General features: G+C 40.8%; 1 protein-coding gene across 2 annotated transcripts in view; it reads left to right on the top strand.

Annotated features, from left to right (window-relative positions):
• Positions 1 to 15,054: 15,054 nt before the first annotated feature.
• CUL4B (cullin 4B) overlaps positions 15,055 to 26,742 on the top strand; it is a 55,819-nt gene continuing 44,131 nt past the window's right edge. Inside the window, exons 1-2 of one of the 2 annotated variants that reach the window (XM_063634853.1) lie at positions 15,055 to 15,242; positions 16,016 to 16,095. In XM_063634853.1, coding sequence (XP_063490923.1) covers positions 16,029 to 16,095 — 67 coding nt within the window. In that variant the 5' untranslated portion in view covers positions 15,055 to 15,242; positions 16,016 to 16,028. The remainder of the gene's footprint in view (positions 15,243 to 16,015; positions 16,096 to 26,742) is intronic. The other variant, XM_055269390.2, reaches the window with a different exon arrangement.

Below are 26,742 nucleotides of genomic sequence, written 5' to 3'. Positions count from 1 at the left end.
TGACTTTTGCCCCTCATCCAATACTTTTTACAGTCAGTGTGGTCTTTTTCACTTTTAAACTTTTTTTTTTTTTTGAGACAGGGTCTCACTCTGTCACCCAGGCTGAAGTGCAGTGGTGTGATCATGGCTTACTGCAGCCTTGACCTCTTGGGCTCAGGTGATCCTTCCACCACAGCCTCCCAAGTAGCTGGGACCACAGGCATGCACCAACATGCCTGGCTAATTTATTATTATTATTATTTGTAGAGATGGGGTCTCCCTATGTTGCCCAGGCTGTAAACTTTTCAATGATTCCTATTGTTCTTAGCATTAAAAACAAAATAATTAATATAGCCTCTGAGGCCCTGCATAGCATGGCCAATATCTACCTCTTCAGCCTCATAAAATTCTCCACTTGATGTCTGAGCCCCAGCTACACTGGCTTTCTTTTGTCCTCCATATGCACTGGGCTTCCTCCTGCCAGAGGGTCTTTGCACATGTTTTCCCCTTTGCTTGCAATGCTTTTTTTCCTGCTTCATCTGGTTAACTCCTGTGCAGTCTTCAAATCTCTGAGGAAGTTTTGCTTGGTCAGGAAAACCTCCCTGACCTCATATTCTGTGTGCCTCTCCTACAGAATAATTAATTGAGTAATTAACAGAGAACTCATCACAGTTGTAATTTTACATGTATTTGCATGAATATTTGAATAATGTCTATCTCCCTCACTAGACTGTCAGCTTCATGTGGCAGGCGCCAAGATTGTTTTGCTTGGTACTGTGCCCACAGTATCTAACACAATGCCTAATACATACAAAGTGCTAAATATCTATTTGTTGGAGGAAGGAAGAGGAGAAAGCAAGAAAAAGATAAGAAAAGAAGTAGGGAAGGAGAGAACGGAGAGCAAGAGAGGGGAATCTCCCCCCATGACTGACTATTTGTAAATGTTTATTCTCCTTGTATTTCTAACAGACTTTGCTTTATATTTCTTATTCATGTCATTATGTGCATAAAGGTCCATAACAGTCATGTGTTCTTGGTGGAGTGCACCTTTTATCAATATTAAATATCCCTTTGCCAGGCATGGTGGCTCATATCTGTAATCCCAGCTACTTGGGGGGCTGAGGTGGGAGGATCACCTGAGGCCAGAAGTTCAAGAACAGCCTAGGCAACACAGTGAGACCTCTGTCTCTACAGAAAATACAAAAATTAGCTGGGTGTGGTGGCATGCACCTGTTGTCCCAGCTACTCAGGAGGCTGAGGTGGGAGGATCGCTTGGTCCCAGGAGTTCAAGGCTGCAGTGAGCTATGATTGCACTCCAGTCTGGGTGATAGAGCAAGACTCCAACTCTTAATTTTTGAGGCAAAGTCTCACTCTGTCACCTAAGCTGGAGTGTAGTGGTGCAATTTTGGCTCAACGCAACCTCCACCTCCTGGGTTCAAGTGATTCTCCTGCCTCAGCCTCCCGAGTAGCTGGGACTACAGGCACGTGCCATCACACCCACCTAAGTTTTCATATTTTTAGTAGAGATGGGGTTTCGCCATGTTGGCCAGGCTGGTCTCAAACTCCTGACTTCAGATTATCTGCCCGCCTTGGCCTCCCACCTCAGCCTCCCAATGTGCTGGGATTACAGGCATGAGCCACTGTGCCTGGCCCCCTTTGTCTCTTTTAATACTGTTGGCTCTAAATTTATTTTTGTCTAATTCAAATGTTACTCCTTTTTGCTAGCATCTGGAAAACTCAAAGCTTCACTGTTTCTTTGCTCATCACTATTTCTTATATTCCACATGTTCCTCTTTTTTGGATTCATTTTTCATTTTGCTGTTCTACATACTTGAGTAATTAATAGAGGCTCTGAATATGTGTGAACATTATAATCTGAAAATTGGAGTTTTGTTCCTTATATTATTTCCCCCTCACCACATCCATGCAGGGTCAATTGTGCTATTTATTCATTTTGGTTCTTCTCTTTTATGCTATAGTTTTTCTCCACATATTTCTGGTAATCCTTTGATATCTATGCACACTAGTGAATAAGGGATAAATCAGTTAGCAAAGATAGCTTACCTGGGTCTCCTCTGCAGTTACATTGGTCTGTGTCCCCTGACTGGCCTGTCTCCTAAGATAGAGGGCTTTGTGTAAGTGGGTTGAGTGTCTTGACCTATCAGGCTTTACTTTAAGGTGAGTGGGTACAGAGGAGATAGAAAGGCTGGTCTCTTCCCTCCCTACAAATTGTCAAAATAATTTTGCTGTAGTGTAATTACCCAATGGGCTCTTCCTGCACACTGCACAGACAAAATCAATTCAGTGAGACCAAACTATTACGGTAAAGAAAGAGATTAATTGACACTAGGCTAGCAATACGGTAGACAGAGTTCTAACTCAAATCAGCCTCCTTTAGAATTCTGAGGCTAGGGTTTTCATGGTCAACTTGGTGGACAGCAGGCTAGGGAATGGGTGCTGCTGATTGGTCGGGGATGAAATCACAGGGGTGTGGCAAACGGTCCTCGTGGGCTGAGTCCACCTCTGGGTGGGGCCACAGGACCAGTTGAGACATAAGTTATGGGTCCAGGCAGAGTCCGTTCGTTGCTGGAAAATCTGAAAAAAAATCTTAAAACACCAATTTTAGGCTCTACAATAGTGATGTTACTCGTAGGAGCAACTGGGGAAGTCACAAATCCTTTGGCCTCTGACCACATGACTCCTGAGCAGTAAAGGTTTATACAAACTACACCTACATTTTTGCAGTATTCAAGTTCCTCCCATAATCCTAATCTTGTCACCTTTCATTAGTCTTACAAAGGCAGTTTTCAGGCCCTAAGCAAGCAGTGAGTTAGTTTTAGTGAGGGACTATTATCATCCTTAATTTTAAGTTAAGCTATAAACTAAATTCCTCCCATGGTTAGCTTGGCCTGTGCCCCATAGAGAGCAAAGACAGCTTAGAGGTTAGGAGCAAGATGGAGTTATCCATTCAGACTTCTTTTACTGTCATAATTTTGTAAAGTCAGTTTCAATCCCCCCTTTGGATTTCAGCACACTTCAATCCTCAAGTGTGAGTCACAGAGATGCGAAAAGGCAGATGACTACTCCAACTTCTTCCTGCTGATGGGGCATAGTTGGAGTAGGGTTTGCCCCAGGGTAAGAGGAGTGAAACTGTCTTGCAGTTGTTTGTATGTATTCACAAGTGCCTAGTTAGGATCCCAAGGTCTGTATAACAACATTAGCACTCTTATCTACAGCTTTAGTATAGTACTTAAGTGAACAGCAGACTTAAAATAAATAATAAGCCCTAACATAAGGAGTAAAAATCCTAGCTTCAGGTGTTGCTGTAGAAATGATGTGAAGCCTTGAGGGACCTAGGTGAATGACCTTGAGAACCAATCATATATTGGGTCATCAGCAGAGACTCAAAAACAATGGACTGGAATCCAAAAACAATTAACTGGAATCTAGTAACAGGTATACTATGTTTTTCCAAAACATAATTTTTCTCTCTCCAGTTTTTCAATTCTACCAAAGACAAATCATAGTAGGACCAATTTATTTGCAAAATAAGTATGAGTCTTATTATGCTTAGCTTAATTATTTGCATAAACTGCAGCAAGAAAAATTATTTGCCATAAAGGCTTTAAAAAAAAAAACAAACCTGGCGTTGCTGGAACTTCTCATAAGGAATCTCAGATTAGACCTTTTAACAGCCTCTTGAGCCCAGCCAGGGATTTATTTGTACCTGCAGATAACTGTGTGAATTGGGTGAATTGCTCTCTTCTCAAGGTACCAAAATAACTTGGGGTTCCTGGGCCTGTCAGAAAGTAACATTCTTTACTTGCCACAGGTTTGGAACCCTGTAAAGGACAAAGTATGAGGCCAGTTTTTCTAAGGGGCTCTTATCAGCTCTATAGGTAAACCTCAATTTGCCAATACAGTCTGAAAACATGTCATTCCAGTAAAAGCCTTGGTAATGTAACCTGTGTCCCAAATTGTGTTCTGTTACAAAAGAAAATGGATTCTTATTGAACTTATACAAATAACTATATTGCCATAAGTTAAGAATAATCACAAATAGTCTGCAAATTCTGGAGAAATCAGGTAGAGAGAAATAAATATGCTCCAAATTTTGTTCATAGGGGTATACTCTACTCAATTGTTATAAGCTGTCAAATAGCTCAAAAGAAAAAAAAAGTTGGCCAGGCATGGTGGCTCTCACCTGTAATCCCAGCACTTTGGGAGGCTGAAGTGGATGGATCAGTTGCGGACAGGAGTTTGAGACCAGCCTGGGCAACATGGCAAAACCCCGTTTCTACTAAAAATATAAAAATTAGCTGGGTGTGGTCACGAGTGCCTGTAATCCCAGCACTTTGGGAGGCTGAGGTAGGTGGACCACTTGGGGACAGGAGCTTGAGGCCAGCCTAGGCAACATGGCAAAACCCCGCTTCTACTAAAAATATAAAAATTAGCTGAGCGTGGTCATGTGTGCCTGTAATCCCAGCTACTTAGGAGGCTGAGACAGGAGAATTGCTTGAACCAGGAGGCAGAGGTTGCAGTGAGCCAAGATCACACCACTGTACTCCAGCCTGGGTGACAGAGCGAGACTGTCTCAAAAGAATTTTAAAATGTTTAAAAAGAAAAAAAGTTTTCTTAACTCTGAAAAGCAAAACAAAAAGGATCAGCAACATTTTAAGCAAAAAGTCATAAAAAGATAATTTCAGTCTTCTATTAGTTCAGTCCATGTGATTAATTCCTGCTCTATTTGATATTGGGCCAACAATCCTTATGGACACATAAGCTCTCCATGAGAGTCCTGGAAGTTTTTTTCTTTATTCCAATGACACAATTTCTAAAGTTATCAGGAAACTGCATTCAAGATCCCCTGTCAGAGTCCCATAGCTGAATATAAAACCACCTTTTGAAAAGGATCAAAGCAAATCAATTGTAGATGACAAGAGAATCAGAACACCCATGGTTAAAGACACAATTAACAAAGAAATTTGGTTATTTTGTGGCATACAGCAAACATAATAATCATAATTATTACTGATAACATACATAAGTCATATTAAAATTATAGGTGTCTCACATAATTCTAGAACACACATTAATAACACATTCATAAAAATACATCCCAAAGAAAGCCAAATGCCATTTCACACATGATAATGTTCCCTGTATGATTGTAACATACCAAATAAGCCAAATATGTCACTTTTGGACATCAGGGGACCCAATATCTTAAAAAAAATTAATGAGGAGAAAAGGACTGAATTTAGAACTTGAAATTTTTATTTTGGACGATCTGTCAAATATCAAAGATTAAAAACACTTGATATCACAAAATAGGATCACAGGTAATTCAATTAGCCAAAGTGATAACTGAAAAAATTTCAAAATGGCAAAAATCTTTACTCATTGGGAGACCGAGCTTTCCAAAGAACAAGACCCAATAAAGACAGCATGGGACCAGCTGAATCTGTCTCTTCTCTCTCCTTTCTTTTTTTCTTTTGTCCTGCAGTTTACCCAAAAGGCAAACACAAGTCTTTATTATTTTAATATTACATGAAAATCTTGATCAAAAGAGAAAACCAAATTTTGCCTTTGCATTAGTATACTATTAATGTTAAACCTATTATAATAAAACTTTATAAACAAATCTGTCCAATCTTAATCAGTTTGACCATAAGTTAAAATTTTTGTAAACCTTTTATAACTCTTTACAATTTTCTATTAAACAGCAGATAGATGCTCCAAAGAAACCCTGTTATTCTGGCACATGGACCCAGATATGCTTTTTATTTTTATGTTTAATTTATAGAAAAACTAAATAATCCCCTTCAAATTGTGTCCAACTTGTTCACACACAGGACTTCCTTTATAAGATCAATATTTTACAAACTTCTACAACTTGCTTAAGGCTTCAGTTTTGTCCTATCATTCTTTTAACTTAGGACATTCTATAAAAACTTCTAAACTAGACAAAATGAGTTTCCTTTTAACAAAAAAAATATTTCCATGCCTTCTTATAACCTCTTACCAAAACACATTCTACTTTCTTTATATGCCTTACATGTAACTATTTTGCCAGTAATCTCAATTACATATATTACAATGTTAACTCTCAGCAATTTTTATTCTAGTGAGAAACTTATTAAGTAAGCAACTTTGACAATGTATCAGATTTCAGAGCCCAGGACAAGGACAGAGCTGTAGACAATGTCTGACTCTTTCCAGACTAGCTAGGGGACACAGTTAACTCCATATGTCCCCAGGCCTTACCTAGAATCTAATGGCTGTAAAACAGACAAGTCAAACAATTATCAAAAATGTCATAGTAGCAGTTTATGACCTTAAAACATCTGACAAAGACTGTCTGACCTGCCTGATTCAGACTAAATATCTAAATTCTGAAGACATCTTTATTTTATTTTACCAAAAATCTTAAAACTATATTTACCAAAGATTACTAATGCCACATGAACTAAAAAGCATTAAAGTTTCTATTTTTTCAAGTGTTTATATTTATTGAAGCCAATTAATTAGAGCTCTCTCATATATTTTGGTTATTGAAACATCACGCACAGGACACATAAATATATAGACAGACAGACAAAAGCAGATCTGGTAGAGTTATAAATTCTTCATTTGCCAGTTTTTAAATTTCTTTTCTCCATTTGAGACCAGTCTCTTAATTACTTGTTCCCTGCCCTGAACAATTGTCAGCTAGGCAACTCTAAATTTGCATTTCTAAAGGGACAATTCTTAGGTGAAACAAGATAGAGGATTCATATTTTACTCAAACCAAGGAAAAAAATGGTGCAAGTAAAAGTTCAGTTAAGACAGCCAGGAAAAGCAGACATCCTTACATGTGGACATTTCCTTAAAGATGTAAGTTTCTTCATTGGACTACTGGCTTTAAGATGGAGCCTTTTAAGGAACAGGGTCAAGGAGGCATGCAGATTCTAGGACCTAATAGGCAGTCACAGCTGGAAGGCAGAACAAATCCCCAAAAATCAAGGATCCCATTTTCACACCAAAGTCTGGGTCCCCCCGAAAAACTAAGTACTGTGGGATGACACAACACAATGCTTTTACCTGAATCCCACTGCAAGGGCATTCCTCTGAGGCTGGTGGCCAAACCAAAGCCAATCAACCCATTCTATAATCAGGCCATCCCCCATGGGAGCCTGTATTAGTCCGTTCTCACGCTGCTATAAGGACATACCTGAGACTGGGTAATTTATAAAGGGAAGAGGTTTAATTGACTCACAGTTCCACGTGGCTGGGAAGGCCTCAGGAAACTTACAACTCACAGCAAAAATGGAAGCAAACACGTCCTTCTTCACAGAGCACAGGAGAGAGAAGTGCAGAGCAAAGTGGGGAGAATCCCCTTAGAAAACCATCAGATCTCATGATAACTCACTCACTCTCATGAGAACAGCATGAGGGAACCACCCCCAAGATCTAATCACCTCCCATGAGGACCTTCCCCCAATAAGTGGGGATTACAATTTTGATTACAATTCAGGATGAGATTTTGGGTAGGGACACAGCAAAACCATATCAGAGCCTTACCTCTCAGTGCGGGCTGGGAATGTTTCCATACCTTCCAGGTGACCAAAAACATTATTTTATTATCCAAACGTGCAAAGAACCGAGTATCCCCCCATAACTGCCATTAGCCATCCCTAAAAGTATATCTCCTACCTAGCTATTACATACCAAGGCTAAAAGCTATCTCAATATGCAAAGTAAAAAGGTCAGATATTACAATGTGAAACAGAGTAGAGCCTTATATCTAATCTGTTTGCTTACGACTACTGGGGTTCCATGAGGAAAACAGAGGTTCCACCCAAAACAGAGTCTGTGGTGCCTTCTGTTTTTCCTGAGGGGTCCCACGCTGTTAGGAATCATCTTAGGTCCTCTCATGTGGGCATCAAGGGTGGCAAGAGGGCAGACAGAAGTAAATGGAGAAACATAATTCAGTCAACTGGGAAGAAAAAAACCTTTTCCTCAAAAAACAAGATCCAAGAAGGGAAAAAGCATAAAGGCCTTTTACTGTCATAATTTTGCAAAGGCAGTTTCACTGGTATTACTCAGGAGTGTATTTCTCTCACGATCAAAACTGCTTCTGTTTTTTTCCCTATATTTCCTGAAAGTCCAGATTACACAAAGGTCTGTTCTGTTGTTTTTGTTTTTCTAGGATCCTACACTCACATTAGCAAACTTTTGGAAGCAAGTAGTTCGCTTTCTTTAGTGTGAAATTCTAGGTTTTAACCTTGGAATAAGTTGGGGGAAGGAAGGACAGAAACAGCCACAAAGTGACCCTTCTTTTCTGAATACAGTTCTTGTTTGTTTTTTTTTTAACTGTCCCATTCCAATTGTAGTGAATGCAATTCTTTAATTAACTGGAAGTTCCCCCTTCCCATGTGTTTGCATTTGTTTATTCTGAAATTTAATTTTCTCTGGATTTACTCCCGTAATCTTCTCTTGCAGGTTTTGGACCAGGCTTCTCTTCCTCTCTTATCAATATGATTCCAACTGATTTCTATCCTCAGGGGATTCTTCACAATTTCTGGACTGCTGATGGTACACTTTCCTTTAATTATGCTGCTCTTGTTTATTTTGCCATTGTAATATTTTAAGGGATTTGAATCGGGGAGGATGAGAACAAAGTTACAGGTGCATAGGCTGCCATCTTGATCTAATCTGACCAGAGTCATTTTCTTATGTCAATTTGCCTGAGGCGAGGAGACTGGCCAGGGCTCACTCAGAGAGGCAAGGAGAAAGGGCCTCTTCCAGGGAAGGCTTTTGATCACTCAGGATTTCTTCTTCTTCTTCTTTTTTAACTATTGTACAATATTTATATTATGATTACTCATGACCTCTGATAAAGGACCATTAGGACTTAAGGACCTACAATCTGCGTATCAGTGTTTTAGAAAGAGCAAAGGCTACAGCTAGCACATAAGACCCCTTAGGGCAAATTAGAAAAGGGCATGACCTTCAGAGCAGAAACATTGCAAAAAATAGTCTCCCCTTGGGGTAGATTAATTAGAAAAAGACACCTCTTTGGATAGGCCAGTTATAAGAAAGTTTGCCTTTCTCTGCTGACCATGGCACCCCTGAATTAGGACACAAGGCTTGGTTGACTAGTACAGTATAGGCTAGATTTCATTTCCCCACACATAGCTGTGTGGGGGGCATAGGCTGCAGAACCATATTACCAATTATGGTGGCCTCTGCTGGTGCTAATCACAACGCCCAGAGACAAGGCCTCTGCCTTCTGGAGTGTCTCCCAATTCCACGCACAGGTCTGAAAGGTCAGTTGAAGTTCAGAGAGACTTTGCTAAAGTAGGCCTTCTATGACAGCAGTCTTTGCTCCCCACTTTCCACTGCACCAAGAGACAGCCCTGAATCCCTGAGTCCTAGCGGAGCCAACATTGCAGAGCAGCCCAGAGATCATCCTTCTAATAACCAGGGAACTCCGGTTTTAAAGACTAGGCTCTCCTCACTTAGGCTTCTAATAGAGTCACTCTCAGCACCAAGAAGAGAGGTTTTTTTGTTTTGTTTTGTTTTGTTTTGTTTTTTTGTTTGTTTTTTGAGACGGAGTGTCAATCTGTTGCTCATGTTGGAGTGAAGTGGCGCGATCTCGGCTCACTGCAATCTCTGCCTCCCGGGTTCAAGCGATTCCCCTGCCTCAGCCTCCTGAGTAGCTGGGATTGCAGGCACACACCACCATGCATGGCTAATTTTTGTATTTTTAGTAGAGACAGGGTTTCATCATGTTGGTCAGGCTGGTCTCGAACTCCTGACCTCATGATCTGCCCGCCTTGGCCTCCCAAAGTGCTGGGATTACAGGCGTCAGCCACTGCGCCCGGCCGAAGAGAGGTCTTTAATGCAAATGCCACCAACAACTCTTAGAGACCATCAACCACCACTAGGACTCCCTAGGAGCTGTCCTTAGGAATTAGAGACAAGGCCTCTATTGGACATGCTACAACCTCTCTCCCACAATTTACTTCACTCACTCACCAGGGCCATCAGCGGATACACCAGAATGCATATACCTTTATTTATATATTTAAAACAAAAATAGGATTAGTCAATGGACATTGGGCTACAACTGGTTTTATGCCTCACTTAAATGTATCACAGACACCTTTCAGATGGATACAAACAGCACCGTCATTTTCTTTGTAATGGCTGCAGTGTTCTACTACATGGATGTACCATAATCTATTTAGGCTTTCTTATCTTCCCCCCAATTCTCTCCTCCTCATCCTCTTGACAGAACTTTTAGATAAACTATTATGTGTAAATAATTAACTGATGAGCCAAGTAATATATTATAATTACATTTCCTTTCTTAAACATTTGCTTTTCCTGGATTTAACAATTGCCTCTCCTTTTCATTTGCTTCGTTTTCTATGGTGCTCTGCGGAGTTGTGCAATGCATAACTTATGCAGTTATATATGGCAGCCCTGTCTGTACCTATGGCTAAGTCATCCCAACTATCAAACAGAGCTTCTTTTTTTTTTCCTCTAGGGTGAAGGAGGGGTGAGGGGGCTGGGTTTCTGAGAAGGGAGCCAGACTTTCAATATAATTTTATAGACAGTTAAATTAATAGATGATCTATCCATTCCATTTTATTTTCTTAGATGCCTCTGTCTTCCTACTTCAATATCCTGTGTCAGATCATCTGTTTCCTGGATGCCATGTCTTCCTCTTTCTTGGTTTGCCCTTTAGTTTTAGTGGAGCATGTCTTCTAGTCACTTCTTGTGAGTGTGTGCATGGGAAGAAAATTATTTAAGCACTGCATGACTGAAAATGTATTTATCTACCTTAAAACTCAATTGATATGTTGACTGAATATTGAATTCTACATTGGAAATCATATTCACCAATAATTTTGAAGTATGGATCCACTGTCTTTCAGCTTTACTGATTTCTATTGAGAAACCAAATGCCATTCTTATTCTTGATCCTTTGTATGGAAACTTTTACTTCTTCCTACCTCTGGAAGCTTTTAAGGTCTGCTTTAATACTCTGAAATTTTACAATGGTATGCCTCCATGTGGGGCTCTTTCTCGCTCATGCTTCATGTTTTATGAATATAGCACTATCTTTTATCTTTCTGCATATACTGGAGTAGAAGCTTAGTAGGGCTTTTTAAAATTTTTTTAATTTTTATTTTTTATTTTTGGAGACAGAGTGTTGCTGGAGTGCAGTGGTGCGATCTTGGCTCACTGCAACCTCTACCTCCTGGGTTCAAGTGATTCTCCTGCCTGAGCCTCCGGAGCAGCTGGGATTACAGGCGTGCGCCACCATGCCCGGCTAATCTTTTGTATTTTTGTAGAGACAGGGTTTCGCCATGTTGGCCAGGCTGGTCTCGATCTCCTGACCTCAAGTAATCCACCCACCACAGCCTCCCAAAATGTTGGGACTACAGACGTGAGCCACCACGTCCAGCTTTTTAAAATGTTTTTATTTGTTCTTGTCATTGTTTATATTTTCTCCCATCTCCCCTTTTCTGTTTTTTGGCTTTTGCTTCACTTCTGGTTTTCACGTTGGAACTTTCCTTGAGTTGTTTGAAATCTTTAGTGATTTGTTCATATTTAAGAGTGAGGCACTAAAAAGCTGGCTGGAAGTTCTGAATGCCTGGGAGAAGGAGTGGGCTTTGACGTATGGCAATTGGATAGCAGGATGCTTTTTGGTTGAGGTACCTGTACCAGTAGACTATTCTTCGATGTGGCTCAATTCTTCAGAGAAGGATCCTTTAAACCTCCTATCTGGGATATAAGCCTGGCTGCTTATATTCCAGGAACTAGATATGAGAAATAGAATCCCAGACTTTATTCCTCCTATTTTCAGTCTAGCATACTCTGCTTTCCCTACTTGTCTCTAAGTCTATAACATCTGTGGTTCATTTTCACTTATTTGCATTTTAGTCTATTTTAAAAACGTTTTATTGATAAATAACATACAGAAATGCACAAATCATTGGCTGGGCGCGGTGGTTCACGCCTGTAAACCCAGCACTTTGGGAGGCTGAGGCAGGCGGATCACCTGAGGTCAGGAGTTCGAGACCAGCCATGACCAACATGGAGAAACCCCGTCTCTACTAAGAATACAAAATTAGCCGGGTGTGTTGGCGCATACCTATAATCCCAGCTACTCAGGAAGGCTGAGGCAGGTAAATCGCTTGAACCCAGAAGGTGGAGGTTACAGTGAGCTGAGACTGCATCATTGCACTCCAGCCTGGGCAACAAGAGCGAAACTCTGTCTCAAAAAAAAAAAAAAAGAAATTCACAAATTATAAGTGTACTGCTCAATGAACTTTTACAAATAAAGCTACATAATGAGCATCCAGATGTCTCTTGTTTAGTTTCTACAAATAATAGACCTCTTTTGCTGGAGTAACATACGTAAAGCACTTAGAACGTCCATGGCATTATGATGAGTGCTTCTACTGGGGCTAGCTAAAATAATTTAGTCATCTATCCATCTGCTTTCCATCTGCCTTTCTTTCTTTCTTTCTTTTCTTTTTCTTTCCTTTTCTTTTTTTCTTTTTTTTTGTAATGGGGTCTCACTTTGGCCGAGGCTGGAGTGCAGTGGCACACTCACGGCTCACTGCATCTTTGACCTCCTGGCTTCAAGCAATACTCCCGTCTCAGCCTCCCTAGTAGCTGGGACTACAGGTGCATGCCCACCACACCGAGCTACTTTTTGTATTTTTTGTAGAGGTAGGGTTTCACCATGTTGCCCAGACTGGTCTGAAACTCCTAGGCTCTAAGTGATCTTCCCTCCTCAGCCTCGCAAAGTGCTAGGATTATACGCTTGAGTCACCGCACCTAGCTCTAAGCAGTGTTTTCATGTAGCATTTACGGCTCCTAGTTTCATGGAAGGTAAAGTCTACATTCCAGTTTCTCCATTTTCTTGTTTCCAGGTGATTTCTGTACTTCACTACCTTCCTTACAAAATTTTTAATTTTGATGTAGTCTTACCTGTTAATGGATGGCCAAAAGGCACTGGATAAAAATCAGCAGCTATTCCTTATAAATGAGTACAATGAGTATAGAAAGTACGAGAATAGAAAAAAAACTTTTTTTTTTTTTTTTTTTTTTTTTTTTTTTTTTTGGCTGTGGTCTCGCTCTGTTGCCCAGGTTAGAGTACAGTGGCGTGATCTCTGCTCACTGCAACCTCTGCCTCCCCAGGCTCAGGTGATCCTCCCACTTCAGCCTTTGGAGTAGCTGGGACTACAGACACGCACCACCACACCCAGCTAATTTTTTGTATTCTTTGTAGAGACTGGTTTTACCATATTGCCCATGCTGCTGTCGCACTCCAGGGCTCAATCCACCTACCTCAGCCTCCCAAACTGCTGGAATTACAGACATGAGCCACCACACCCAGCTAGAAAAGAGCTTTCTAAACACAGTAAAGAGTATTGAAAAGCCAATAGAAAGCATCATAATTAAGTCACTTCCCCTGAAATTCAGGAATAAAGCATAGATGTCCACTACAGTATTTTGAAGGCTCTGGAATGTGACAAAACAAGAAAATAAAATAAGCTGTGTAAATCTAAAAGAAAGAGAAAAGAGGAAAAAGTATAATTATTTATAGATATGATTATACACATTGAGATCCAAGAAACGTATCTTAAAAACATTAAAACTAATAAGCCTATGTAGTGGATATCTGCTATTTTGCTTTGCCCAGCATTCCTTCCTCTCTGCTTCTAGCAACAGCATTCTTCTTCCTTTGGATACCTGCTCGTACTTTATCTTTTCAATATAGTCCTGGTAGGACAGGCAATCACAATAGTCCCCTCTGCTGCCTGTGGCTGGGCACCTAACCCAGGATGGACTAATCATAATATCATAATCATAATATCCAACCCCATTGGACCCAGTGGTAGCTCCAAGTGGTAGGCATGAGACCTGGCCCAGAGATACAAGATCGCCCTTGGAATTTTCCAAATCAAAGAAGTAATTTTCTCCTTTCCTTGGGTCTTGAACTGTAAGGATGTGACCCCAGAGCAATTAGTAGCCATGTCAGGTCTCTACCATGTAAGAGTCTTGGAGAATTAGGCGATACAGAGAGAAGCAGAGATGAAAGATGAGACAGAGTGAGAGCCTAGATACCATTTGAGTCCCTTGATCTAGTTGGTTCTGAGATCTGCCCTATTCTTCCCAGTTACGTTAACCAATAAACTCAATTTTCCTCTTAAGCTTATTCAAGTTGGGTTTCTGTCACTTGCAAACAAGAGTCCTAATACAAGCCAGATGTAAAATAAGTATACAGAATCCCATCATTTCCATTTTTTTCCTTTTCAAAGTATTATTAAATAGCTCCCTTTCATTTTCCAATATTTGTTATAAAAATGTTCAAACATGCAGAAAAGTTTAAAGAATTTTTACAATGAACATCAATACACCCACCACCTAGATTTTAAAATTAACATTCTTTTGTTATATTCCAATAATTTTCTCTTATTCTAGTAATAACAGAACTAGACATTATGTGTGCATATATATATCCCATTCACAACAGTGTGAAACACCAACAGACACAGACTAAAGCCTTAACAAAACTTGTCTCTCAAGACAAAGGACCAAAAAAGGAGCAATCTCGCAATCGAGAAAATTTTAGATAACTAATCTAGTCAAGCCAAATGCCATGGGAAAAAAAAAATGCAGATTCACCCTTACCCATGCCAGCAATGGCAGAACAGGAGCCTAGACTTCAGCTCTTAGGCTCCAGTTCCCATCTTCCATCCCCCACCTTTTCCCGCTCAGCAGAGACCACGTGGAGAGCCTGATGCCCCTCCCCCTCCCCATGAGGGTGATGTCAGCACTACCCAATTGTGAAGACACAATCCCTCCCCAGCAGTTCAGTTTAGAAACTGCCAGTCTTGTTAAAGAACAGCCTTGGCTTATCTGTTTAAGTCCCATAGGTAGTATTACTAGAGAATAACTCAGGCTTTGGGAACCGTATAACTCTGAGATCGTTTGAAATTTTCGTTTTGTTTTTCTTTTGGCTCCAACCAGGCCTCTGTTGTTAGTCTAGTGGGGTTTCCCCTGCAGAGATTGGTCAGCTATGCTGTCTATCATCCTGGAAGGTATACACAGGAAGGCCAGCCTCGGCGGGCAGGACCTAGCCTGAAAGGGCGGGCATTGCTAATGTGTTTTCAAAAGGTCTTCCCAATCCTCTACTCTAGACAGATCGGACCTTAGATAGAAGAACACAACGGATCCTCCAGTGACTGACGGTGAGCTAAAATGCCCTTTTGAGATCTCGGAATGGGGAGGATCTTGTTTAGGAACTTATTAAAGGTGGACCTGATTATGTACCTGGTTATGGGTCACAAGACCTAAGCAAAGCCACATTTTTAGGCAATTTTAAGTTATTCTCAATGTTGTGCTAGGTTTCGTTATTCCCAAATATTTATAAGAGGTATGTCAAAAGTTACAGCCTTTATTCACCTGTGATGTGGATAACTTAGGGAAAAGCTCGTTAGAGTCATAGTTATTTGTGGTGAAGATGCTACCCAGCAAAGTGGTGATCACAAGATGGCCTTCAACAACCATAGCACTGCAGCTTAATGAAGAGGCAGGAACAGAAGAAAATTTGTGACCCGATTCAGATCCTAAGTGAGATAGTACTTTGAAGAACCTCCAGAAGTAGCTGGAGGGCACTTTGAGGGGAATCTGTTTTGTTGACATTCAAGCCAGCAGGAGTTCAAGCCATTGTAATTTAAAATGGCATGTCAGGTTTCCAATTTAAGAGAGTCTTAAAAATGTGTTTTCCCTGCCAAATCAGCTTTAAATGACAGAAGAAAAAAACAAGTAAAAGAATAGCACTAAAATTGCAAGGGTTAGCAAGGAAGGATGTGATTAGCAGACCAAAATTTTCATAATTTCCTTGAAGATATGGAACAAATAGGATAAAATTGGCTGAGAAACCAGAGTCAATGAATTCATAACACTATACAGATATGGGAGAGGACTGCTGGAAAAGTGAATTCTCTGTTTTCTATCGTAGATCCAAAGGACGGATGATGTCACGGTCATCTGGATCAGGAGATGAGAGTGATGATGAGGCTACTACCTCTAAAGACGGTGGTGAGTAAATGAACTAGTAAAACTCAAGAGTTAAGTCTAAATAATTGTTAACAGGCCGGGCGCGGTGGCTCACGCCTGTAATCCCAGCACTTTGGGAGGCCGAAGCGAGCGGATCACGAGGTCAGGAGATCGAGACCACGGTGAAGCCCCGCCTCTACTAAAAATACAGAAAATTAGCTGGGCGTGGTTGTGGGCGCCTGTAGTCCCAGCTACTCGGGAGGCTGAGGCAGGAGAATGGCGTGAACCCGGGAGGTGGAGCTTGCAGTGAGCCGAGATCGCGCCACTGCACTCCAGCCTGGGTGACAGATCGAGACTCCGTCTCAAAAAAAAAAAAAATTGTTAACAACATGTCTAGGAAGCTAGAGTAAATTCTTTATGAAATTATTCCTCAGGGCCGGGTGCGGTGGCTCACGCCTGTAATTTCAGCACTTTGGGAGGCTGGGGCAGCCGTGGGGAGGAGGTGACGGGGGAGGAGGGGTTGGCAGGGAGGATCACCTGAGGTCAGGAATTCGAGAGCAGCCTGGCCAACATTGTGAAACCCCGTCTCTACTAAAAATACAAAAATTAACTGGGCGTGGTCACGACACGCGCCTGTAATCCAAGCTACTAGGGAGGCTCAGGCTACAGAATCGCTTGAATGTGGGAGGCAGAGGTTGCAGTGAGCGGAGACTGTGCACTGGGCAACAGAGCAGGACTCCGTCTCAAAAAAAAAAAAAAAAGAAAAGAAAAAAGAAAAGGAAGGAAATTCCTCAGAACATCTAGCGTAATGAAACAATTGATAAAAAAATTAATAGCAAGGTAGAAACAAATTTTCCCAGAGAAAACTGGGATCAGGGGATGGTGGTCAAGAGGGTACTCCTGTTTTTACTTTGTTTTTCTTGCTTTACAGTGAGAATGAATTCATGTAATATTTTGGCAAAAACTTTAAGGTTTGATAAAATTTAGTGTTGCTAAGGATATAGGGCAGTTAACAGTCATTCAAAAGGTGGGGATCATATGTTGGCACAACATTTTTGAAGGGTAAATATGACAGTGTATCGAAATTTTAAATATACCTTCCCCTTGACCCAATTCTACTTTTTCAAATATATCCTCAGAAATACTTTCATACATGCACAGATTTATGTTACAAGGATGTTCATTGGAGCATGTTTGTAGTCACAAAAATTGGAAATAACCAAATGTCCAGAAATAGGGGAATGGTTTAATACAATATGGTATATTTTTACTGTAAAATAGTATAAAGCCCTTAAAAAGAATGAGGTAGATCTCTATATACTGTCATGGACAGATCTCTAATATATATTAAGCGAAAAAAGCAAATTGTAGAGCTATATGTACAGTAATTATGCCATTTGAAAAAATATGAAAGCTTCCTATTTGTATATATACAAGTACATACGTACATAAATGCTGAGGAAGGTGATGCACCAAATTTAACAGGTAAAAGAGACACTTTTAATTTAATTTTATTTATTTTTCTTTTTTTGTATGCTTATCTGACCACCAACACTTACACTTTTTATCCTATATTCTTTTATATTGTTTAAATTTTTTCTTACACAAAGAATGTTTATATATCATTTGCATAACTAAACAGAACTGAAAGGTGACCATTAATAGAATGTAAATAGTATGTAGAACTTCCAAAACACTAATAGTTGAACAAAGAAACAAAGGAAATTGTCAGTCCAGCAACGTAAGGTGAGAGAAAAAAGCAACAACAATAACGTGTGATAATTAGATTTTTTTAAGTGATAGGAATATGTATCCATATATAGTACACTGTGTTGCCCTTAAAAATAGTGAAGTAGATCTGTGTGTAGTGACAAGGAAAGATGTTCATGATATAATATTAAGCAAAAAATAAAGTCACAGAAAAATTTATTCTGTGTGATCCTTTTTTTAAAAAAAGCAAAAACTCTGCATGTTGGTTAAGTGTATAGAAAAAGATCTTTAATCAGCAAACTTAACTGAGGTTACCTTTGGGGGCTGGTTTTAGTCGAGGAACAGGGACTGAGTGGAGATTTCACCTTATTTTGTAGTCAAAGGTCGTTGAGACCTGGACATTTCTTTTCTTTTTCTTTTTCTTTCTCTTTTTTTTTTTTTTTGATGGAGTTTTGCTCTTGTTGCTCAGGCTGGAGTGCTATATGGCATGATTTCGGCTCACTGCAACCTCCGCCTCCTGGGTTCAAGCAATTCTCCTGCCTCAGCCTCCCAAGTAGCTGGGATTACAGGCATGCACCACCACACCCGGCTAATTTTGTATTTTTTAAGTAAAGACAGGGTTTCACCATGTTGGTCAGGCTGGTCTTGAACTCCTGACTTCAAGTGACCCGCCTACCTCAGCCTCCTAAAGTGCTGGGATTACAGGCATGAGCTACCATGCCTGGCCAAGACCTGGACATTTCTAACTGTACCTCTGGTTATATTACTCCCTTCCATATTTGATGCCCTTCAGTGGTTACCCATGACCTACTAGATAGAATCTAAACTCTGGAGGATGACATACAATATTCGCCATGATCTGAACCCAGCCCACCTCTCTGTCTTCATCTCTCATCATTCCTCCACAGGTCTACTGAACATCAGTCACATAGCATGGTAATATGGTTGTTCCAAGGTATCTGCAGGGAACTGGCTCCACGAACCCTGCAGATACCAAAATCGGTGCATATTCAACTCCCACAGTCAGCTCTGCGGAACCCACAGATACAAAAAGTTGGCCTTCCCTTTACAGGTTTCCAATCCTGCAAATCCTGTGTTTTCCATTCCTGCTTGATTGCTGATGTGGAACCCGCCCATGCAGAGGGCCGACTGTATTTATTGAAAAAATATGTGTATAAATGGACCATCACAGTTTAAACCCCAGTTGTTCAAGGGTCACCTGTAAACAGTTGCCTAAATGGACCACGATCTTTCTCATGCCTCCATGTCTTTGCACACACTGTTCCCCTTTTCAAGTAATCCATAGATCTCTAGATCTCACTGTCCTGATACTACAAATTAAGTTTGGATTTGTATGATTAATATACAGATTACAACGTTAAGCCCCCATATTGTGGACCATTCTTTCTGCATACTGTCATAGTCTGCCTTCAATAAGTCACCACTTCCCGTCTTGAAACTTTTTTTCAAAAAACCTTTTAGTTTAATTTTAAAAATTTCTGCAAACACTATGGCGACTTGTGTAATTTTAATACATACAAAAGATGTATGATGTGTAATTTATGGAGCATAATTATTAAATAAACGTCCAGGAATCCATCATCTGTGTGTAAGAACTAGAACATTACTGATGCTTTTGAATCTACCTAAATTCCCCTTCCCTAAATTTTCCTCCCACACTTCCCCTAGAGCAATCTCCTATCCCGGATCTTATATTAATTATTCCCCCCACCCCACTCCACCCCCTTTTTTTTTTATTATCTCCCTGTGTTGCTCAGGCTAGTCTCAAACTCCTGGGCTCAAGCGATCCTCCCGCCTCAGCCTCCCAAGTAGCTGGGATTACAGGTGCATGCCATATCACCCAGCTATTTTCCTTCTATACTTTAATACCTTTACCATATTATATATCTGCAAGTTTTTCTTATTTTTGAGCTTTATTTAAAAAGTTATCAAATTGTAGATATTATTTGGTGATTTGTGTTTTTCACATAACATTGTTTGAGACTTATGCACATGGCTGTAATTTATTCATTGTTCAGTGCTGTATAGTATTTCATTATGTGACTATACCACAATTTATTTAGCCATTTTCTTATCAAAGAATATCCTCTTGCCATCCTTTGAAGTCTGTATGCAGACTAGGAATAGAAAATCCTTAGCATGTTCTAAATCACTTTCTCCTTTGTGCCATGTCTCTATTTTTAACAATTAGTATATTCAAATGCAAGGATTGGCAATTTTTTTTTCTGTTAAAGAACTAATAGGAACCATTTTAGACTCTGTGGGCCATATGGTCTCTGTCAAAACTCTAAACTCTGCTGTTTTAGCATAAAAGCAGCCACAGAAAATACGTAGACAAATAAATATTGCAATGTTCCAATAAAACGTTATTTACAAAAACAGGTAAAGGGCAGGGTTTGGTCCATGGGCTGTAGTTTCCAAACCCTGCTGTAGTTCATCTGAATTTCTGTAGTGTTGCCCAGTATTGTGGTTCTTATTATCAAGTCTGCCCTTGTCTTACTTTGCACGTGTCAAACCCTATTCTCCCCCTTTGTGATTCTCACCTCCTATATCTAAGAGTGAGCTTGACTTGTAAATCCAATTCCTGAACCAGTGTGGCTCAAGGCAAGAAGTGTTATCTGTAGCCACAGCTCCAACAGCAAGTAGGGTATATGAGTAAGATTTGGTACTAAGAGGCCTAAGATTGCTGTACCAGACTTGAGATTGGGATGCTGCCTTCACTTCCTTCATTAGCTCTTCAGAGTTTCTGGTTAGGACTGAAGTTACACTTTAATAACTAGTCTCCTTGCAATGTCCTGAATGTGCCTTACTCTCTCTTCCTTTAGGATTTAAACGTGCTTCCTATCTTCCTTCTTTATGCCCCCTGCTCCCTTTCACTCCCTTTGCCTGGCTAATTCCCACTCACTCTCGGGGATTTAAATTGGATTTCTTTCTCTAGAAGCTATTATTAATTCCCTTCCTCCGCTGCACCCCACCTCACTCTCCTAGGCTGGGCCAGGTGTCCCACCTCTGCGTTCTCATAGCAGCCTTTGTCACTCTGTCTTGTAATTGTCTGCCTTACCCACCAAATATATTACTTGGTAATAGAAACTTCCCTAAGGTGAGATAATTTAAAAGTTGGGCATTTAGGGATAGCTCTAAACCTACATTGCCAATTGAGAATGGAGGGCAAGGGTTGTCTTTGTATACTAAGGGAGTAGATCATAATGGGTCTGCCGGCAGGGTTCCTTCACTGTTTTCCTGGATTTGGCCAGGAGAAGCAGCCAGTTTCTACCTCTTGTGAAGATCAGCCACTGGCTGAGGGTCCAGCCAGAGAATAGACTGATTCTCTAGAACAAAATTGCCACCATATCCTTAAATGTGCATTGCCTGCTGTTTTGTCCTACCTGCTTGATCGTGGCCTGAACTGCATGCAAGCTTGGTCTCCTTTTGGGCATTTTGATTTGGCTTATCTCAATAAAGGAGTTATTTTCTTATTCTTCATTTCTTTATCTTGGTGAGTGGGGCTCTGAACGTCTTTTTCTAACATGTCTACTACTTGAGACTATTTTATGGAAAGTCTCCTTACGAAATTATGTAAACTATGGGAAGTACTGTATTTGGAGTCAGTGAAGAACTGGACTTAGGTCTGTGTGCTTTGTGATTTTAGCAAATAATTTTAACCTCCTTTGCTGAGCCTATTTCTTATCTGTACAGTGGGGATGGTACTTGATCTATCTCACAGTGTGTTTATCAGGATAAAATAAGATTGTATGTGAAAGTGCTTTGAAAATTGAATTCAACTACAAATTGAATTTTGTGTTATTCTGTATTCCCTCATGGCATCTAGCACCATGCGTTGCTGAGAGTATTTGCTCAATACATTTTTGTTGAATGACCAAAGCAATTGGAGAGAGAAATAATGCTGTTGGTGGGAATAAAGGACATTTAGTAATAGAAGCAGGAAAAATACATGACTTGGTAATAGAAACTTCCCTAAAGTGAGTGATAATTTAAAAGTTGGGCATTTAGGGATAGCTCTAAACCTATATACCCAATGTCTGCTCTCTGCTTTGCTTATAAAAAATATTTAAATTTTCTTTCAGTATGATTTTGGCAGCTTAGATAAGCTGTCAAACTTGATTAGGTTTTAAATATACAGTCATCAAAAAGCAGGATTGGCCCTAGGCAATACTGTGAGGTCAGCAAAATGTACTCTCAAAAATCTTTCCTTCCTGGTTGGTAACCTCACCTCTCACCACTCCCTAATGCAGTGGCTTCTCCTAGTTCTGTTTACCTCCAGGCTCTTAGGACTTTCCTATTAGCCTTTTTCCTCCAAGAGGCATTCACCTTAAAGGGTTAGGAACTAAGTCTCCTTGGCTAATTTGCACTTTAAAAAAGGATCCTAGAGAAGGAGGCAATGTGTTATCCAAATAAGTGAATAAATAATCATGAAATTTCAGGCATTAAAGGGGATACAAGGGCTTATCAGTCCCATTCAAATCACAAGACATACTTATTTCACCTACAACTATGGTTTCCCAAACTTGGAGGTATGTAGAATTACCTGGAGAGCTGCTTTTTTTTTTTTTTTTTCTTCAGAGTCTTACTTTGTCACCCAGGCTGGAGTGCATTGGCACCATCATAGCTCACTGCAGCTGGAACTCCTGGGCTCAAGCAATCCTCCCATCTCAGCATCCCAAAGTGGTGGGACTACAGGCATGTGCCACCACATGCAGCTAATTTTTTATTTTTATTTTTTGATAGAGACAGGGTCTCGCTTTGTTGACCAGGCTGGTCTTGAACTCCTGGCTTCAAGCAATCCTCCTGCCTCGGCCTCCCAAAGTGCTGGGATTACAGGCACAGGCATGAGCCACCACATCTGGCCAAGAGCTTCTTAAAAATACTGATAATTGAGGTCCTCCTCACAGAGATTCTGACTGAATTGGACTGACTAGGTTTGGACCTGAGTAAAGATTAAAAAACAACAAAAAAAAACCTCCCAGGTCATTCTATTGTACAGTGAGTTGGGAACCCCGGATTTAAATCTAAATTGGCACTGGGTGCAGTGGCTCATGCCTGTAATCCTACCACTTTGGGAGGCCGAGGTGGGCGGATCACCTGAGGTCAGGAGTTCAAGACCAGCCTGGCCAACATGGCGAAACCCCATTTCTACTAAAAATACCAAAAAATTTAGCTGGGTATGGTGGCGCACACCTGTAATGCCAGCTACTTGGGAGGCCAAGGCAGGAGAATCACTTGAACCTGGGAGATGGAGATTGCAGTGAGCCAACATCGCGCCACTGCACTCCAGCCTGGGTGACAGAGCCAGACTCTGTCTCAAAAAAAAAAAAAAAAAAAAAAAAAAATTCTAAATTGGCCTTGTCTGTGAGAAAAAGAAAAGCTGAATGCCATTAGATCAAACATTGAGCAGGGTGGGGTTGGAGGGACTTTGAGAGACATCAATAAAGTAAACAGAATGTTAAAAATAGGCCCATGCCATGGCACATCAGCTCGCCAAATATATATATATATAGGCCCAGCAACTCCATAAGCAAGTCCTTGGCAGCACCCAAGGGAGAAGTCATCTGTGGCTGGTCTGGCTCCCCACTCCCAAACCCTCAGGGAAAACAGCCTATCTCTAACTTTTAGTCCTTAAATCTGCTTTCCAGATGGTTCACAGGTATGACAGATAAAATCTCTGAGCTAAGGAACGAAGTGCTTGAATGGTTGATGTACTAAGTCAGTAACTTCAGGCGATGTAAGATAAACAATTTTGTTAAAAATATGAAATTTGGCTGGGCGCGGTGGCTCACACCTGTAATCCCAGCACTTTGGGAAGCTGAGGCGGGCAGGTCACCTGAGGTTGGGAGTTTGAGACCAGCCTGGCCAACATAGAGAAACCCCGTCTCTACTAAAAATACAAAATTAACCGGGCGTGGTGCTGCATGCCTGTAATCCCAGCTACTTGGGAGGCTTGAGGCAGAAGAATCACTTGAACCCGGGAGGTGGAGGTTGCAGTGAGCCGAGGTAGTGCCATTGCACTCTAGCCTAGGCAACAAGAGCAAAACTCCATCTCAAAAAAAAAACCCAAATATATATATATATAAATATATATATATACCTATACACACACACACATACATATGAAATCTATTTACATTTTACTTAGCACATAGGTTCAGCACATGTTATTACTTTCCTTGCTTTTATATAGCAATCTCGGGATGGGAAATGGATGAATTCACATTGTGTAGTTGGATTATTTTTGCTTGAGCTTTGGCCTGCTCAGCAGCCCATTGGTGTTGATAGCATAACAAAGCCCTTATTATGATACAATCTTTACTATCTCAGCATTGCTTAGTTTGCCTTCTCTGTACTTTCCTGCTTCAAAGATGATCCTTCAGAAAAGTGGATGAAGAAAATGGACTGCCTTTTACCTAGCAGTTTTTTTTTTTTTTTTTTTTTTCACTCTGTCACCTAGGCTGGAGTGCAGTGGTGCAATCTCGGCTGACTGCAACCTCTGCCTCCCGGGTTCAAACACTTCTCCTGCTTCAGCCTCCCAAGTAACTGGGACCACAGATGTGCACCACCATGCCTGACTAATTTTTGTATTTTTAGTAGAGACGGAGTATCGCCATGTTGCCCAGGCTGGTCTCAAACTCCTGGCCAAGTGATCCACCCACCCTGGCCTCCCAAAGTACTGGGATTACAGGTGTGAACCACTGTGCCTAGCCGTTTTTTCTGTTTTGTTTTGGTTTTTGCTTTTTTTTTTTAATGCATCTCAGAAACATCTTCAGATTCCCCTGGGCAAGCAGTCTCTCCCATTCCTAAGGAAAATCCCACCCATTGGATAGGAAGGCTTCCAGGAGTGTCTGTCTAGTGGCAAGCCACTGGTATATCTGGAGAGGACCTAAAGCACCCCAGATGGCTATAACTGTATGGCGTCCTACATTACACATCTTGATTCCCCAAGCACCCTGGGGAATCCCTGTGATCAAAAAGGGGAAATGGGTTACACTTTGCCTTTTTAGGGAGATGTCCACAGAAATAAAGGAATTGACATTATAAAAGCTAGCTCCCTGTCTTTGTTTGTATTTCTTCCTATACACATATACCTACCTTTATAAACAGCTTGGTTAAAAGGCGGCCAATAATAACTACACCTCATGTGGCAAAATTGTAAAGTTTAATTAATGTTTCTAAGGTATGAGTTGAACTCACAAGATGAAAGATCCTAAATATGGAATATGTGTTAAGTGCCCAGTCTGGTTTAGTCTGATAATGGCTATAATTGTATGGTGTCCTACATTACACATCTTGATTAGTGTGGCTCCCGTGAATTCAACCTTGAAAATGTATTTTAATGTTGAGAATGTGTTTAACGTTGGTTGGCAAACATTTGGGTGTACAGAATACATGCTTATGTTCTTCAACTAGCCTCAATTATTTGGTTCTTGATGTAAAAGATATTTTACAAACCAACTTGGGAGGTTTTTGTTTTTTTTGAGACAGAGTCTTGCTCTGTTGCCCAGGCAGGAGTACAGTGGCACAATCTCAGCTCACTGCAACCTCCACCTCCCGAGTTCAAGCGATTCTCCTGCCTTATCCTCCCAAGTAGCTGGGATTACAGGCACCCTCCAACGTGCCCGGATAATTTTTGTGTTTTTAGTAGAGATGGGGTTTCACCATGTTGGCCAGGCTGGTCTTGAACCCCTGACCTCAGGTGATCTGCCTGCCTCAGCCTCCCAAAGTTTTGGGATTACAAGCCTGAGCCACCTGGCCTTGTTTTTTTTGTTTGTTTGTTTGTTTTTTATAACAAGGTCTCACTCTGTCGCCCAGGCTGGAGTGCAGTGGTGTGAGCTTGGCTCACTGCAACCTCTGCCACAGGTTCAAGGGATTCTTTTGCCTCAGCCATTTGAGTAGCTGGGATTACAGGCGAACACCACCATGTCCGGCCCATCTTTGTATTTTTAGTGGAAATGGAGTTTCACTATATTGGCCAGGCTGGTTTGGAACTCCTGGTCTCATGTGATCCACCCACGTTGGCCTCCCAAAGTGCTGGGATTACAGGCATGAGCCACCATGCGTGGCCAGATCTGTGCTTTTTAAAACCAACATATAACTCAGAAGACTGAAGGGCTTAGATAACCATGTGAGATATGGAACTATTATTACTAGAATGTAGTTAAATATTAACAGGACTCAGCTATCATTTAGGTGAGTAGAAAAGTTTATCTTTGTATGGCAAAAGCAGCTTTCTCTTATCTTTATGTCCATTCCCTTTCAGTTACACTAATATTTGTAATTTTTTAAATGGCTAGCACTTCATATACCCTCCTAAAGATTTTAACTACATGAATTAGAACAACCTTGTTATTAAATCCTGAAAATGAGTCAGTTAATCCTCCCTTATAAAGACACAACATTATTTTATTCACATGCAATGAAATACTCAATTCAATAAGCATTTACCCTGCATTTACAGTGGTTCAGCATTTTGTGAACTGTGAGACACGATAAAGGAAAGCTCAATGTTTAAGGCGTCTTTCCTGGCCTTAAGAGTTTACTGTTTCTGTTTGGGCAGCAAGAACTATATGGTAGGCCCAGCACTTTGGGAGGCTGAGGCAGGCGGATCACTTGAGGCCAGGAGTTCGAGACCAGCCTGGCCAACATGGATAAACCCTGACTCTACTAAAAATACAAAAAAAAATTAGCAGGCGTAGTGATACACGCCTGTAGTCCCAGGTACTCAAAGAGGCTGACGCACAAGAATCGCTTGAACCCAGGAGGCAGAGGTTGCAGTGAGCCAAGATTACACCACTGCACTCCAGCCTGGGCGACACAGCAAGATTCTGTCTTCAAAACAAAACAAAACGAAAAAAACTATGTGGTATATTCAAAACAGATAGGAGTGCTTCCATCTGTCTCCTTTCAGGCCCCTATCTCCCTTCTCAGGGGTTCTAAGTTCCATTAGAG

This window comes from Symphalangus syndactylus, chromosome X (assembly GCF_028878055.3).
Source record: "Symphalangus syndactylus isolate Jambi chromosome X, NHGRI_mSymSyn1-v2.1_pri, whole genome shotgun sequence".
Classification (NCBI taxonomy): Eukaryota; Metazoa; Chordata; class Mammalia; order Primates; family Hylobatidae; genus Symphalangus; species Symphalangus syndactylus.
This window is presented reverse-complemented; position numbering and strand designations above follow the sequence as displayed.